The sequence below is a fragment of the Trachypithecus francoisi genome, unplaced genomic scaffold, assembly GCF_009764315.1.
Source record: "Trachypithecus francoisi isolate TF-2019V2 unplaced genomic scaffold, Tfra_2.0 Contig00366, whole genome shotgun sequence".
In the NCBI taxonomy this organism is placed as follows: Eukaryota; Metazoa; Chordata; class Mammalia; order Primates; family Cercopithecidae; genus Trachypithecus; species Trachypithecus francoisi.
This window is the reverse complement of record NW_022680596.1, coordinates 69,417-87,129: the sequence shown is the minus strand read 5'-3', so window position 1 is coordinate 87,129 and position 17,713 is coordinate 69,417. Positions and strand designations below refer to the sequence as shown.

General features: G+C 39.5%; 2 protein-coding genes across 6 annotated transcripts in view; one reads left to right on the top strand and one right to left on the bottom strand.

Moving 5' to 3' along the window:
* Positions 1 to 17,713, top strand: part of LOC117083475 (zinc finger protein 254-like) — a 104,301-nt gene that overhangs the window by 66,448 nt on the left and 20,140 nt on the right. The gene's annotated exons all lie outside the window — the stretch shown is intronic.
* LOC117083489 (mitochondrial import inner membrane translocase subunit Tim17-A-like) lies at positions 2,296 to 3,629 on the bottom strand. Its single transcript, XM_033211215.1, is given in 2 exon segments — positions 2,296 to 3,184; positions 3,186 to 3,629. Coding segments are annotated over 2 exon segments (606 nt in total). The 5' UTR covers positions 3,599 to 3,629; the 3' UTR covers positions 2,296 to 2,991.

Sequence of the window (17,713 nt, the reverse complement as noted above, 5' to 3'; positions counted from 1 at the left end):
CTGGTCTCCAACTCCTGACCTCAGGTGATCCACCCACCTCGGACTCCGAAAGTGCTCGGATTACAGGAGTGAGCCACCGTGCCCAGCCTAGTTTCTTGATTTTTACATTCAAGGTAGAAATAGCCTGGTAATGTAATCAGAGCTCAATTGGCAGCTTATTCTTGGTTAAGCCTGAATTTTGTTTCTGCTAATGTAGTAATATACCAAAAAATGCTCCTGAGTTTAGATTTTTATTTTTAGAAGTAGAAATCTGGGGACTAGAGCCACCTCAATCTAATTGCCTGCCACTTAATTATTTTCACATTCCATAGGGGACTGATTTTTTTCTGAAATTTTCACATGTGTCCCAAGCAGGGCTTCAAGTTCACCCCTCATCCCCTGTTCCTCCAGCCTAACTCTGGCTTGCAGGAAAATACTAAATGTCCCGTTTCGTCTGACATTCCCAAATGCCAGTTCCCCTCCCTAATTCACTTTATCATCTATTTGTCCTTTAGTGTACATTTTGATACCTATTTTAATTTTTTTTTTTTTTTTAATTTTTGAGACAGAGGCTTGCTCTGTTGCCCCGATGGAGTGCAGTGGTGCGATCTAGGCTCTCTGCAACCTCTGCCTTATGGGATCAAACGATTCTCTTGTCTCAGTCTCCCAAGTAGCTGGAATTACAGGTGCCCGCCTCTATACCTGGCTAATTTTTGTATTTTTGGTAGAGACTGGGCTTCACTGTATTGGCCAGGATGGTTTCAAACTCCTAGCCTCAAGCGATACGCCTGCCTCGGTATTACAGACGTGAGCCACCTCGCCTGGTCAATTAATCATTTTTTGACAGCATTTGATGGCACATTTAAAAAGGTTTGTTTTCTTTTTGTAAATATTTCCTATGAGAAGAAAGCAAAGAATAATCTCGTGACACTGTATTGTAAAATATCTCTGTGTGTTTTTTTCTTCTATTTTCCCTAGACACAGATATCTTATCAGAATGTTTTTGGGTCAAGTTTTCCTTTTGGAAACTATAGTGTGATGTGTCTTCAGTCACTGTTCGGTTTTCTTGGACCTGGGTTTCAGAACTGTATTGGGATAAACTAAGATACCCACCGTGGCTGTGTCTGCTAGAGTGTCTAGTAAATATCAGCTTCTGGGTCATTTTCTCTCATAGGAAAATCTGAGGTATTGAGTGTAGCTTCCCAAGTGTGCAGGTGGATGCCCTGAGTCTAAGAGGCATTTCCTGGTGCACTTTTTTTGTTTTAAAGCTAATTTTTTGAGACATTAATATTGTCTTCACCCAACCCAGCTTTCATTTCTTAAAGACACATTGCTGGTCAGCCAGTCAGGTACTAGTATTGAGGAGAAAACAAATAGTTTCTAACTCCTGGTTTCCTTTAGAGGGCAGAAAAATAGTAAAAAAAATTCTAGAAACAAAACAAAACCAGGGCCAGGCGCGGTGGCTCACGCCTGTAATCCTGGCACTTTGGGAGGCCAAGGAGGGCGGATCATGAAGTCAGGAGTTCGAGACCAGCTGGCCAACATGGTGAAACCCCATCTCTACTAAAAATACAAAAAAATAAATAAGTAAATAAATAGCTGGGTGTAGTGGTACACGCCTGTAATCGCAGCTACTCAGGAGGCTAAGGCAGGAGAATCACTTGAACTTCGGAGGTGGAGGTTGCAGTGAGCGGATATCACGCCACTGCATTCCAGCCTGGGCGACAGAGTGAGACTCCTCCTCAAAAACAAAAACAAACCCCAAAAAACTGACCCCAGTGAGATGGTGTAAAAACTTGAGGAATAAAATGCGCCTGAGGCACTCAATGGAGCATAGTTCAGAGTCTCCTGAGAGGGGGTTATTGAGCACTTTAGTGAGTAGGATGGGGTGGGACAGTCTCTCAAATATTTGGGTTGCCTGACTTGACACATGATTAAGACATATCTGTGTCTTGAAAAGGTTTTTTCACTTATTTTGACCAAAGGTTTGTTTTTGTTTTATTGAGACAGAGTTTCCCTCTGTCACCCAGGCTGAAGTACAGTGGTGCCATCTTGGCCCACTGCAACCTCCAGATCTTGAGTTCAAGTGATTCTCATGCCTCAGCCTCCCAAGTAACTGGGACTACAGGTGTGCACCACCACACTCAGCTCGTTTCTGTAGTTTTAGTAGAGATGGAGTTTCACCATGTTAGCCAGGCTGTTCTCAAACTTCTGGCCTTAAGTGACTCACCTGCCTGGGCCTTCCAAAGTGCTGAGATTACAGGCCTGAGCCACTGTGCCCAGCTCACCTCAGTTTTTTTTTTTTTTTTTTTCACATTCAAAACAGTACATATTTTATTTTCAAGCATACAAGAAACACTAAACTCTTTCAGTGCCAGTACACTCTCCATGAATTCTTCATATAGAATTGGGTATATTGGAAGCAAGTTGTTTCTGGTGAAATTTCTGATGATCAGGAATCAAGACTCAGTAGCCGTAAAGGAAGAGAGTTTTGTATCCAATATCCTCAAAACCAAGACATAGTATATTTTACTTTCAAAGTAAAGTATAAATATTTTACCATATCCTTCAATCCATAAAGCATCTCAGTGTGAAATGATCCATGTTGACTCTGCATAATTCTCATAAGTCACTTCAAGTGATGAGGGACTAACTATAAAACATGCATTATTTGAAGTACATAAGCATGAAACGTCGAAGTCTACAACTTATCTTAAAAGAAAGAGTAAGTTCCACCAGCTTTTTATTGTCTGAATAGCAGAACACACAAAACAAGGCAGAGAAGTCCCCAAGGAGATGATGATCATATTTTACTGTTTTTTGGCCCTTTGGTCCTTCATCTTTCAAGCACTTATTGTATTTTCCTTTAGCGATTTAAACATTTGATCACAAATGTAATTCAAGTGTGAATAAATAAATGTATTATCTTTTAGCACCCCTCCCCCCTTGTTCCTTTAAATAGAAAAAAGTGCTAAATGTCTCTTTATAGCCTATTGGCCATAGCTGTCCCACCTATGGTTTTAAAAACAGACTGTACAACTTGATCTTCTGAAATCCTTCTTGAACTACAACTCGTTCTGTTAAAGAAATCCTAGGAAAAAAGTCCTGCTGATATTGTCGATAGTCTCCAAAAGGTGAGGAAGGTAACTGAGTTGAAGACAACTGGGAGGGGTCTTCTGCAAATTGAGGGCCATTGGGAAACTGCAGAGGCAAATCTTGTCAACAAGATACCAGCTCCTTCAATTAAAGCTAGGAGAATGCCACCCATTGCAGCTGACTCAACCATGGCCACTGGTCCATTTCTTGCTGCCAGTATGGCTCCCGTTAAGGCACCACTTGTGATGGAGTTCCAGGGATCTTCCTTTCCTCTGACTTGAACCATGCTACAGTCAATCATGGAAAACAGGCCTCCCCAAACTGCAAAGCTACCTCCTAACTGTGGAGCCCTGGTTTTAATAGCTGTCAAACTCCCTCGTAGTCTGTGGTTTACTCCCACTGGAGAATTGCGAAAACCTTTGATTGCTTGAAAGATACCACCACCAATGGTACCCATCGTAAAGGCCCCACCACAGTCATCCACAATTCGCCATGGGCAAGGCTCTCGCGCGTACTCCTCCATGTTGGACACCTCAGTTTTTTAACTGTATATTGCGTTTTATTAGTAGAGCTTGAAAGGTAAGAAAATATTTACAAAGGGCATAAAAGAGGTGAGTTTCAAAAACATTAATATCTAATAATATATTTTATTTGTTGAAAATTTTCATTTCCCTTTTTCTTTCTCAGAGTGAGTTTAGCAAGCTTCTCGGGCATGTTTTTTTTTTATGGCTGAGTGATTTTTTTTTTTTTTGAGATAGAATCTCACTCTGTTGCCCAGGCTAGAGTGCAATGGTGCCATCTCGGCTCACTGCAACCTCTGCCTCCCAGGTTCAAGCGATTCTTCTGCCTCAGCCTCCTTGGTAGCTGGGATTTCTGGCACACACCACCATACCTGGCTAATTTTTGTAGTTTTAGTAGAGATGGTTTCACCATGTTAGGCTGGTCTCAAACTCCTGACCTCAGTGATCCGCCCGCCTCGGCCTCCTAAAGTGCTGGGATTACAGGAATGAACCACCATGCTTGGCCTGTGGCTGAGTGATTTCAAACAGAATTCCATCTAGCTTTTAGACTGGTAGCTACCAAGGAAAAAAAGAAAAAAAAATCTCTCTTCAATTTCAGCTGTAGACAATGAATACATTTCCATAAAACAATGTGGTAGATAATTGATGAATTACATAGATTCCTGAAAACTTCAGTTCCTTTTTTTAGAAGGGTAAGTTTTTGATAGTGAGTATCTTTGTTCTATATCCTGTGTTTTTTTGTGTGTTTGATTGTTTTTGAGATGAACAGTCACACTGCAACACCCAGGCTGGAGTATAATGGTGTAATCTTAGCTCACTGCAACCTCCAGTTCCCAGGTTCAACTGATTCTCCTGCCTCTGCCTCCTGAGTAGCTGAGACTACAGGCATGTGTCACCGCACCTGGCTAGTTTTTGTATTTTCAGTAGAGATGGGGTTTCACCGTGTTGGCCAGGCTGGTCTTGAACTCCTGACCTCGAGTGATCTGCCCATCTCAGCCTCCCAAAGTGCTGGGATTACAGGCGTGAGCCACTGCGCCCAGCCCAATATCCTGTTATTTTGATTTTTGAGTTTACTGTTATATTTTATGTGATGAAACTTGGTACCTCCTAGAAGTGTTCCTAGGTGATTATTATTATTTTTTTTAAATGGAGTTTTGATCTTGTTGCCCAAGATAGAGTGCAATAGGTGATCTCAGCTCACCTCAACCTATGCCTTCTGGGTTCAAGCAGTTCTCCTGCCTCAGCCTCTCGAGTAGCTGGGATTATAGGCGCCCACCACCATGCCTGGCTAATTTTTGTATTTTTAGTAGAGACGGAGTTTCACCATGTTGGCCAGGCTGGTCTTGAACTCCTGACCTCAGGTGATCTGTCGCCTCGGCCTCCCAAAGTGCTGGGATTACAGGTGTGAGCCATCACGCTGGGCCAAGCAATCCTCTTGTATCTCGGCCTTCCAAGTAGCTGGGACTACAGGCATACAGCGCCATGCCTAGGTAATTTTTATTTTTGTGGTTTTTTAGAGATGGGATTTTTCCATGTTGCTCAGGCGATCCACCTGTCTTGGCCTCTCAGAGTGCTGGGATTACAGGCATGAGCCATTGTGCCTGATCATACCATATTTTCTTTATTCAGTCTACCATTGATAGACATTCAAGTTGATTCCATGTCTTTGCTTCTGTGAATAGTGCTGCAGTGAACACCCTTGTGCATGTGTCTTTATGACAGAATAATTTATATTTCTTTGGGTATATACCCAATTATGAGGTTGCTTGATGAAATGGTAATTCTGTTTTTAGTTCTGTGAGAAATTGCCACACTGCTTTTTACAGTGGTTGAATCAATGTACCCCCCCCTTTTTTTTTGAGAGGGAGTCTCGCTCTGTCGCCCAGGCTGGAGTACAGTGGCCGGATCTCGGCTCACTGCAAGCTCCGCCTCCTGGTTTACACCATTCTCCTGCCTCAGCCTCCCGAGTAGCTGGGACTACAGGTGCCCGCCACCTCGCCCGGCTAGTTTTTTTTTTTTTTTTTTTCGTATTTTTTTAGTAAAGACGGGGTTTCACCGTGTTAGGCAGGATGATCTCGATCTGCTGACCTCGTGATCCGCCCGTCTCGGCCTCCCAATGTGCTGGGATTACAGGCTTGAGCCACCGCAGTGTACCCTTTTAACAGCAGTGTGTAAGTATTCCCTTTTCTCTGCAACCTTGACATAATCTATTTTTTGGCTTAATAGCCGTTGTCACTGGCGTGAGATGGTATCTCATGGTTTTTCTTTGCATTTCCCCAATAATTATTGATAAGCATTTTATTATATGTGTGTTAGCCACATGTTTGTCTTCTTTTGAGAAGCATCTTTTTCATGTTTTTTTGCCTGCTTTTTAGTGAGGTCTTTTTTTTTCTTGTAAACTTGTTTAAGTTTCTTATGGATTCTGGATACTAGACCTTTGTTAGAAGCATAGTTTGAAAATATTTCCTATTATTCTGTAGGTTGTCTGTTTACTGTGTTGATAGTTTCCTTTGCTGTAAAGAAGCTCTTTAGTTTAATTAGGTCCAATTTGTCAATTTTTGCTTTTTTTGCAGTTGCTTTTGGTATCTTCATCATGAAATCTCTACTAGATTCTATGTCTAGAATGGTATTTCCTAAGTTATCTTCCAGGGTTTTTTATAGTGTTAAAATAAACATTTCAGTCTTTAATTAATCTTGAGTTGGTTTTTGTATATGGTGTAATAAAGGGGTCCAGTTTCAGTCTTCTACATAATGTTAGCTAGTTATTCCACCACCATTTATTGCATAGGGAATTGTTTCCACATTTCTATTGTCACCTTTGTTGAAGATCAGATGGTTGTAGGTGTGTGACATTATTTCTGGACTGTCTATTCTGTTACATTGGTCTATGAATTTGTTTTTGTGCCAGTTCCATGTTGCTTTGTTTACTGTAGCTCTGAAGTATAGTTTGAAGACAGGTAATGTAATGCCTTCAGCTTTGCTGTTTTTGCTTATGATTACCTTGGCTATTCAGACTCTGTTTTGGTTTTATATGAATTTTACAATAGTTTTTTTTTTTTTTAGTTCTGTTAAAAATATTTTGGTCATTTGATTAGAATAACATTAAATCTATAAATATTTTGGGGGACATTATGATCATTTTTAGGATATTGATCTTTTCTGTTTATGAGTATAAAGTTGTTTTCCATTTGCGCCTTTTCTGACTTCTTTAAGCATTGTTTTGCAATTCTTATAGAGCTCTTTCACCTTCGTGGTATTTGTAGATATTTTATTCTTTTTGCAGCAGTTGTGAAGGGATTGTGTTTATGATTCGTTTTTGGCTTGGATGTTGTTGATTTACAGGAACACTACTAATTTTTATACACTTATTTTGTATCCTGAAATGATACTGAAATTGTTTTTCTGCCAAGAAAGAGCTTTTCTGCCAAGTTAAAGAGCTTTTTTGCTAAGACTATATGGTTTTCCAGATGGAGAATTATGTTGTCTGCAAATAGGGATTGTTTGACTTCCTCTCTTCCTGTTTAAATGCCTTTTATTTATTTTTATTTTTATTTTTGTGAGATGGAGTCTCACTCTGTCACCCAGGCTGGAGTGTAGTGGCACAGTCTTGGCTCACCGCAAATTCCGCCTCCCAGGTTCAAGCGATTCTCCTGCCTCAGCCTCCGGAGTAGCTGGGATTACAGGCGTCCGCCACTGTGCCTGGTTAATTTTTGTATTTTTAGTAGAGGTGAGGTTTCACCATGTTGGCCAGGCTGGTCTCGAACTTCTGACCTTATAAGCTGCCCGCCTTGGCCTGCCAAAGTGCTGGAATTACAGGCGTGAGGCACCGTGCCTGGCCAACTGCCTTTTATTTTTATGTTTTGCCTAATTACTATAACCACTACTTCCAATTTTATGTTGAATAGTAGTGTTGAGAGAAGGCATCTTTGCCTTGTGCCAGTTTTCAAAGAGGAATGCTTTGTTTGCTTGTTTGTTTGTTTTTCTTTTTGAGATAGAGTCTCACTTTGTCTTGCAGGCTGGAGTGCAGTGGCACAATCTCGGCCCTCTGCAGCCTCAACCTTCTGGGTTCAAGTGATTCTCTTTGCTCAGCCTCTCAAGTAGCTGGGATTACAGGCACCTGCCATCATACCTGGCTAATTTTTGTGTTTTTAGTGGAGACAGGGTTTTGCCATGTTAGCCAGGTTGATCTTGAAATCCTGACCTCAGGTGATCCACCTGCCTTGGCCTCCCAAATTGCTGAAATTATAGGCATGAGCTACTGCACCCGTCCACTTTCAGGTTTTTGTCCATTCAGTATGTTTGCTGATGGTTTGTCATAGATAACTTATTATTTTAAAGTATGTACCTTCAATGGCTAAGTTGTTGAGGGTTTTTAACATGAAAGATGTTAAATTTTATCAAAAGCTTTTTCTGCATCTATTGCGGTAATCTTGTGGTTTCTGTCTAGTTTTGTTTATGTGATGAATCACATTTATTGATTTGTGTAATTTTTTTTTTTTTTTTTTTTTTTGAGACGGAGTCTCGCTCTGCCGCCCAGGCTGGAGTGCAGTGGCGTGATCTCGGCTCACTGCAAGCTCCGCCTCCCGGGTTCACGCCATTCTCCTGCCTCAGCCTCCTGAGTAGCTGGGACTACAGGAGCCCGCCACCGCGCCCGGCTAATTTTTTGTATTTTTAGTAGAGACGGGGTTTCACCATGGTCTCGATCTCCTGACCTTGTGATCCGCCCGTCTCGGCCTCCCAAAGTGCTGGGATTACAGGCGTGAGCCACCGCGCCCGGCCTTGTGTATGTTGAACCAACCTTGCATTCCCAGAATAAATTCTACTTGATCATACTGGGTTAGCTTTTTGATATGCTGCCAGATTTGGTTTGTCAGTGTTTTGTTGAAGATTTTTGCATCAATGTTCAAAGATACTGGTCTTAATTTTTTTTTGTTTTTGTTTTATCTCTGCCAGGTTTTGGCATCAGAATAATGCTGTTCTTATATAATGAGTTGGAAAGAAGTTCCTTTTTCTTAATTGCTTAAAATAGTTTCTATAGAAATAATATCAGCACTTTTTTGTACATTTGATAGAATTCAGCTGTGAATCTGTCTGGCCCTTAGCTTTATTTGGTTGGTAGGCTATTTATTACTAATTCAATTTTTGAGCTTCTTATTCATCTATTTAGGGGTTTCATTTCTTTTTTGTTCATTCTTGGAAGGATGTATTTGTTCAATACTTTTTTCATTTTTTCTAGATTGTCTTGTTTATGTGCACAGAGGTGTTCATAGTAGACTTCAAGATATTTTTGTGGGTCAGTGGTAATGTCTCTTTTGTTATTTCTAATTGCATTTATTTGGGTCATCCCTTCTTCCTGCATTAATCTGGTTAGTGGTTTATTTATTTTTTTCATAGATTTAATTCCGGGATTTTTTTATGTTTTGTGAAGTTTTATGTCTAAATCTCAGTTTAGATCTGATTTTGGTTATTTCTTGTCTGCTGCTACCTTAGGGATTGATTTGCTCTTGCGTCTTTCATTCTTTTATTGATGTCAGGTTGTAAAATGAAGATCTTTCTAACTTTTTGATTTAAGCATAAAATGCTATAAATTTCCCTTTAATGCCATCTTAGCTATATTGCAGAGATTCTGATGTGTTTTTTGGTTCTTTTTTTTTTTTTTGAGATGGAGATTTACTCTTGTTGCCCAGGCCAAATGCAATGGCACAGTCTTAACTCACTGCAACCTCCGCCTCTCGGGTTCAAGCATTCTCCTACCTCAGCCTTTCAAGTAGTTGGGATTATAGGCATGTGTCACCATGCCTGCCTAATTTTTGTAATTTTAGTAGAGACAGGATTTCACTGTGTTAGCCAGGCTGATCTCGAAATGCTGACCTCATGTGATCTGCTTGCCTCAGCTTCCCAAAGTGCTTTGATTACAGGTATGAGCCACAGTGCTTGGCCTGTTTTTTGGTTCTTATTTGTTTAAAAGAACTTCTTGGTTTCTGCCTTAATATCATTATTTACCAAAAAGTTATTCAAGTGCAGGTTGTTTAATTTTTATGTAATTGTATCAGTTGTTATATTTTTATTGAACTTTATTTCTGTTCAGCTGTGGTCTGTGTGTTTGGGTTTGTATAATTTTGAGATTTTTGAATTTGCTGAGGATTATTCTGTTTCTGATTGTGTGGTCAGTTTTTGAGTATGTGCCACATGATGATGAGAACAATGTTTGTTATGTTATTTTTAGATGAAGACTTCTGTAGATGTCTATTAGGACTATTTGGTCAAGTGTGGAGTTTAGATCCTAATGTTTTGTTAATTGCCTTCTTCAGTTATCTATTAGTGCCTGTGGGATGTTGTAGTCTCCCACTATTATTGTGTCAGAATCTGAAACTCTTCATAGGTCTCTAAGAACTTGCTTTATTCATGTGAACCCATGAATTTTATATAACACCTTTCTGTCTTCTGCTTTTTCTCCCATAATCATTCTTATGTGTGCGCACAGTGTGCAAAATTCAGATGTCCAAGAGTTCAAGGACATGTTTAGAGACCTGTCTGTTGTAAAACAAAATATAAATTAGAAATAAGAGGCTTAGTCTACATTAAAATAAGAGAAAATATCTTACTAAAACCTCTTTTCTTAAAACATTTAGATTATGTGTAGATTTTTATCCCTGTTTTTTTGAAATATATATGTCATATTAACAGCAAAATAAACCTTTTGTCATATTTTTTGTCTCAGGATTGTCTTTATCTGGGACCTGAGATTAATTGCTTTGTTTTTGCTTTGGCAAAAGATTATTATGATTTTTAGTCTTTTAAAGTTGACACAGATTTGTTCAGAGTAAAGCTCATTCCAAAAGCACACAAAAGCTGAGCATAAAAATAGATAAAATTTAGCAATACAGAATTATGAAGATTAAAAGATACTAAGTTGTTTGACAGAAACCTGATTATCCATGGTGATTGTTTGCAGGCTGAAGTATTTATACTACAAAAGCAAAAAGAGTTTAGTTTATGGCTGGACGTGGTGGCTCATGCCTGTAATCCCAGGATTTTGGGAGGTTGAGGTGGGCAGATCACCTGAGGTTGGGAGTTCGAGACCAGCCTGACCAACATGGAGAAACCCCATCTCTACTAAAAATACAAAATTAGCAGGGCAGGGTGGCGTATGCCTGTAATCCCAGGTATTTGGGAGGCTGAGTCAGGATAGTTGCCTGAACCTGGGAGGCAGAGGTTGTGGTAAGCTGAGAGAGATCATGTCATTGCACTCCAGCCTGGGCAGCAAAAGCAAAACTCTGTCTCAAAAATAAAATTAAAAAACAAGCAAACAAACAAAAGTTCAGTTTATAAACTGAACAGTGGAGTCTGTTGTCATACCTTGGTTTCTATTTATTACTTCAGTACAATTAGTATAGTTATGTGCAGTGTTTGTAGACAGTCTCATTCATATACATTCACTAGTATTTTCTACAATAATATGAATAAAGCCATACTATTTACTTTAAATGAATTCCTTAAATAGCTATTTTAGTGTTGTGATTCATACTTTTGAAATGTAGTTTTTTTTTTTTTTTTTTTTTTTTTTTTTTTTTTTTTTTTTTGAGACAGAGTCTGGCTCTGTCGCCCAGGCTGGAGTGCAGTGGCCGGATCTCAGCTCACTGCAAGCTCCGCCTCCCGGGTTCACGCCATTCTCCTGCCTCAGCCTCCCGAATAGCTGGGACTACAGGCGCCTGCCACCTCGCCCGGCTAGTTTTTTGTATTTTTTAGTAGAGACGGGGTTTCACTGTGTTAGCCAAGATGGTCTCGATCTCCTGACCTCGTGATCCGCCCGTCTCGGCCTCCCAAAGTGCTGGGATTACAGGCTTGAGCCACCGCGCCCGGCCAGAAATATAGTTTTTGAACTGAATTATAGTTACAGAAAAATTTTAAAGATTCCACATACATCATGAGTAGTACGTTAAAATTATTCATACTTACATATTTATGTTTAATATCCAAAGAAAATTTACTACCAAATTTTTACAGTAGATGTTAGTCTGATAGGCTTATTAATTTAACCAATAGGGATAATTATAAGTAAGCATAATGTTAATGTCTTTCATTTCACAAATTGGAATGCTGCTATTACAGGACAAATAAAGGCAAGTGATGTGGCCACCCAAAAACTGTAATAACTCTCTAGTAAGCTATGTTGCAGGCTCATATATATTCCATTGTACTATCACAGTCAGATTTTAATTTTTTATCAAAAGTACTGGTGGAAGTTGTCAAATATATTTCAATATAGATTCTGCCTTCAGTGGCTAGATGAGAGCAGCAGAGATGAATAAAAACTTAAAATTCCACTGATAATATGCCCCCTTTCTTCATACTACTCATGTTACTCATGCTGAGAGTAGCTATGCACTCTGAGTATTTAGAGAGAAATTCTTTTTAGAGGAATATTTTCTGGCTGACTTGATCAATCTTATATCTAATCTCAGGTTTTTTTTAAAGAGGCTTTTAACTTCCTTTTTTCTCAGTATAATCTTTCTTGGAGTGAGAGCTGTTTTTCTTTTGAATGCTTTGTATGTCTGTTTTAGAATCTCTATTAGTATCCCATAGTATCTCTGAAAGACATGGGCTATCACAGTGAGAACTCTTGGAGCTATCTTTTATTTGGATGCATGCTGGAACTCCAGCAGTATTTTTTCCATGTAACCCCTGTGGCTTAAATAATGCTCTCATTACCATATTGTGAAGGTGCAGTTCTACCCAAGAGGCCTGCAGACTCTCCTTCTGCAGCTCAGGCGTCACTCTTTTTTGTTTTTTTTTGAGACAAAGTCTTGCCCTGTCTCCCAGGCTGGAGTGCAGTGACACGATCTCAGCTCCCTGCAACCTCTGCCTCCTAGGTTCAAGCGATTCTCTGCCTCAGCCTCCAAGCAGCTGAAATTACAGGTGCCCACCAGCACGCCCAGCTATTTTTTTTTTTTTGGTAGAGATGGAGTTTCACTATGTTGGCCAGGCTGGTCTTGAACTCCTGACCTCATGATCCACCAGCCTCGGCCTCCCAAAGTGCTAGGATAACAGGCATGAGCCACTGTGCCCAGCCAGGCTTCACTCTTTGATGTGACAATGAAGTGCTGCTGTGACAATTGGCATTCACCTAAGATGTGAGCTGCCAGCCGTGAGCCCTGTGCTGTGGGCTGTACATCAGTGGCAGATGGTAGGAAACAAAAGAGGGCACTGGCCACCAGAAGAGGTGAAGCAAGAGTGCTCTAGCCCAGTCCTCAGGGAGTAGAGAGCCACTGATTTAAAATGCAAGTAGCCAAAAGGATAGCACCCTATTCAATCACTATTGTAGAATAGTGAAAGTCTACCTTAAGCAGTTACCTGGCTTGAAGTTGCAAAACTACCTTCTGTCATGAAGATGTGAAAAGCTTATTTTGTCATTGAATATAACCAATTAGCATACATGGATGGCCTCCCCAGTGACCAGGTGAATTTAGGATGAACTATGTATGACATGGTGCTGTAAAATCTTCTGCTTGTGAACTAATTATGGTAACTGTCTTTCTGTCTTTTCAATCTATTAAGTAGACTGACTGTAATATATGTGACATTCAGATTTAACTGTGTAATGAAACAGTTTTCTTTCTGTTATATGATTGTGGTTTCTCTGGGGCTAAAGAGAATTTTTAAAAAATTATATTTTCCAAACGCTGTCTAGAATTACCAGACATATAAACACATAAGGTACCAATCAAGCTTTACTGTAGGGGGGACTTTCCCTCGTAGTCTTCCAGTCAATTCACAATTATGCTGTAAAGTGCATGCTGTCACCTAAAGATGCAGGCAGAATTGTGTCTCTGCCTATTTGGTATCTAGAGTGGCTAGACCAGATTTCTGCAAACTTTATAGAGCAGATATTAATCATTTTACTTCATTCAATGACTCTTGTATCTTCAGAACTGAAACTGATTCAGAGACCGTGGAGCCCAGAAACCTGATCATAGTAACAGTGTGCATTGAGTTGATAGGAGACATGAGAATCTCCACTTCTCTTTTCCTTCTCTCGCTAAAATGCTCACAATTGCATGTAACAACTGCTGCTACTCCGACCTAAGTCTGCAGCTCTAAATTCTAAATCTAGGTCTTGAAATTTGAAAAAAAAAAAAAAAAAAAAAAAAAAAATCCAAAACTTTTGTTCGAGAATGCAACTATTTTTACTTATGAAACTCAGAGAGACATTAAAATAAGAGCACAATTAAGTCTTTCTCCCTTCCTTCAACTATGTATTCATCTCTTGAAACTGTTCACTATTGCCACAAGTAGGTGTAAGTTAAATTAATAATGACACACTGGACACTATATTGTATACCCTTACCCATAGTGTACAGTCAATCAATAATTAAAGTTATTTATTTAAACAAGAATTTTTGACAAACAAGTTTGTATGTCTCTCTCTCTCTTTTTTTTTTTTTTGCCTTCGCAAATCCACTTGTAACTGCTGCTAATCAAAGTGTAAATTCCAGGCATCTTGAATATTTCTTCTCAAGTTAAAATACTTAAACTTGGCCCAAATAAACCGTCTACTTTTAGTCATGTTGTGTCAGCTTTTTTTTTTTTTTTTTTTTTAGACAGAGTTTTGCTCTAGTTGCCCAGGCTGGAGTGCAATAGCTTGATCTTGGCTCACTGCAACCTCTGCCTCCCGAGTTCAAATGGTTCTCCTACCTCTGCCTCCCAAGTAGCTGGGATTACAGGCATGGGCCACCTTCCCCAGCTAATTTTGTATTTTTAGTAGAGATGGGGTTTCTCCATGTTGGTCAGGCTGGTCTCAAACTTCTGGCCTCAGGTGATCTTCGACCTCAGGGGATCCACCTGCCTTGGCCTCCCAAAGTGCTGGAATTACAGGCATGAGCCATGGGACCCAACCTGTATCAGCCTTTTTTTAGGTAAAATATTACTTAGAATTTTCAAGAGCAGCCTCTATGAGTAGATCTTTTGATTGTATTCCACTTTCTGTAACAGCCAAAAATGCAGAGTGATGTTTATTTTATTTAGAATCTGCAAATAAGGTCTGGTCTCTGCCTTTTTATTTCTGTTTCTTTTTTTACGAAACAGGGTCCGACTTGAGATTGAGAATATACAGAAAACCAACAGGAGGCATTTTCTGCATTGTGAGATGTCAACATAGACATTTTAGATCCCTCCTTTGAGAGTGTGGCTCTTTGACTTTTTCACATCTTGTGTGTTCACCTGCTAGTTATGTGAGAGGCTCCAGGTGTAAATAGAATCTGATGGCAGAATCTCTAAGTGTAAACAAGCATCTGAGGAGTGAGAGATCAAAGCTACAAAGTAGCTAGATCCCTGAGCACAACTATACCTACCTGGAGAATGTGATACTAGAGTATTCTTGCACTTCTACATACCTAAAAGCTAGCTAATCAGGACAGGTGATCCAGGTTCTAAAGCTCCACCAGGGTACTTCCATTTTCTATTTAGAATCAGCCTGAGTCTCTCCTGCTGGCTTATTATTGAACCGTCAGCCCAGAGTCACTGGAAATGCTCTCACAATCACCTAGGCATCTTTGAGACATTTGAGAATCTCCAGAACAGAATTGCGTCAGGCTGACAAGACTGGTTAATTTTGCTTCTGTCTAAGTATAAACGAAATGAATCATCCTGTGATTGTTCCTCCCCTCATACAAGAGATGTCTTTGGTTGGTACCCAGATGAGAGTTTCTCCAGTTCCCTGATACTTGGGTGAAAAACAAGGAGGAGGTCTGCAGACTCAAACAGATAAACTAATTGCTTCCATTTCATATAGTCATTAGAAAAATAGATGAAGCAGTCATGGTCCCTACCATGCAGGAACTTTTAGTCTAGACTAGCAACTGGATAAATGATTTAATTGTGCATCATGGTGGGTACAATAAATAGATGTGTGCAAAAATATGGGCTTTATTTGGGCCATTTTTTTTATATTGTGACTTCTGATGTCTATACCTGAGCATATATTAATAAACAAAGTTATTTATTTTTTTGCCTTGCTAAGAATACTTCTAAAAATTATTCTAGAAAACCTTAAGGGATTTGTTAAAATTGCTTATTAGTATGTGATAAAAAATTGAGAGGGCAGTGGGGCTAAAAAAGATTAAAATTACACAAACTCTTGAGATTTAAGTTTTTTTTTTTTTTCTTTTAGGTAAGCTTAAAAAAAAAGAAACAGAAATAAAAATACTCCCCAGTGGCATAAAGAACAGAATTTTACATCAGCTCTACACCCTCCCCCAGCCCTGTTCAGATTCACCCTTTTTGAAGGCCTTATTTAGGTCTTTCCCTACCCTGGAGTCTTGCCTCACACAACTAACTAGAAGAGATCAGAGTTTTGGGTGATAAATCCTGTTGCCTTTTTAGAGTTGGTGCTCACAATTTTCTGAAACCCAATGGCAGATAACTGGAAAATATAACATGTATTATAGGGTCTTAATTTATTAATTTTATATTAAAACCAGTGTTTACAGAGACATTCCATTTAGCAGCTTGTTTTCTGTTCCTGCAGATATAGTAGTTGATTCACAAGTCACAAAATAGCAAATATAAACACAATAAAAATTCATCTACATTTCATTAAACTCTATTTGTATCCTTCTCAACTGTCTGCATTTAGGTTTTATTCTGTGCATTTAAAAAAAAATCAATGAAAGATAAACAGAAGAGGAAATTAAAATGCTGGGTCTTTATTCTAAATCCTTGGACTTATTGGACACTTAGTATCAAGTTACAGGGTGTTATTAGAATCAAATAATGTGCTATCACAGTGCTTTGTAACATCCTATTGATCACATAGTACCTACTTAATAAACATTGCATTAGGACAAGTGCACATGTTGTTTTCCAAATGCAGACTTACTCAGAGGTTGCTGCTTTCTGTTTTCTCTGTAAACTTTAAAGAGCTAGAAAATAATATGATACTTTAAGATAGAGAATGGTTGTCTTCATTTGCATCAGAAGTATTTGTGTTGTTACAAAACTGCTGAGTGTAAGGAGCTCTGTGCTGTGCCTCATTTTTCTGACTAATGCTAATAATGAACCCAGAGAGAGTGACACCAGCATTGATAGAAGACTTGTTTAGAACACCCATTTATGGTCCATTTCCAAACCTGCAGAATCACATTACATAGAGTGGGGCCATGTTTACTAAGTGATTTATAAGCTCATTAAAGCTAGAATGACAATGCTTAGGTAAGTGGTTATAAGCTCAGGCTGCTAATTAGAATCTCATGACCAATTCACAGAAATCTCTTTACTTGTACCCGTTTCACAGTTTCTGTTCTGGGTGAAAGCATCTATTTGTTTTAATTAAGTGCCTCATGTGACTCTCAGGTGCCAGAACCAAATACGTGGAGTTCAAGATACATTCATCAGAGTTAAGTTCCGCCTTTGCACTAAAGAACGATCCAGGAACCTATTCTGTTTGGGTTTGATAAGGACAGGACACTGTGGACAATATTTCTTGCCCTTTTTTTTTCTTTTTTTGAGATGGAGTCTCGCTCTCTCACCCAGGCTGGAGTTTTATGAATGGCACGATCTCGGCTCAGTGCAACCTCCGCCTCCCGGGTTCAAGCGATTCTCCTGCCTCAGCCTCCCGAGTAGCTGGGATTACAGGTGCTTGCCACCATGCCCAGCTAATTTTTGTATTTTTGATAGAGACGGGGTTTCACCCTGTTGGCCAGGCTGGTCTCGAACTCCTGACCTCAGGTGTCCACCTGCCTTGGCCTCCCGAAATGCTGGGATTCAATATTTCTATAACTGTAGCAGAAATTGCCAGTGTTTGTAACAGGGGAGAGCACCTGGGGACATAAAAAAGAGAAACTTAAATTTTTATCTCTGTGGAGCAGCTCATTGTTCCTGAATCTTTATTGTTATAAAGGACAGAAACGGGTAGAGTTTTTCTGTCTTGGGCCTTCTGACTTTGAGTGTGGTGGTAACAGGTGAACATGTGGTGCTCAGAATTTTAAAGGCATATTCTCAAGATGCAGGTGTAATTAGTCCAGAAAATCTCATCTGAGAAAGAATTCTAAAGGAGGAGGAGAAAGAGAAAAAGTGACTTTTCTTCAGCTAAACATGTCTTAGATCAAGAGCTGTGTCTA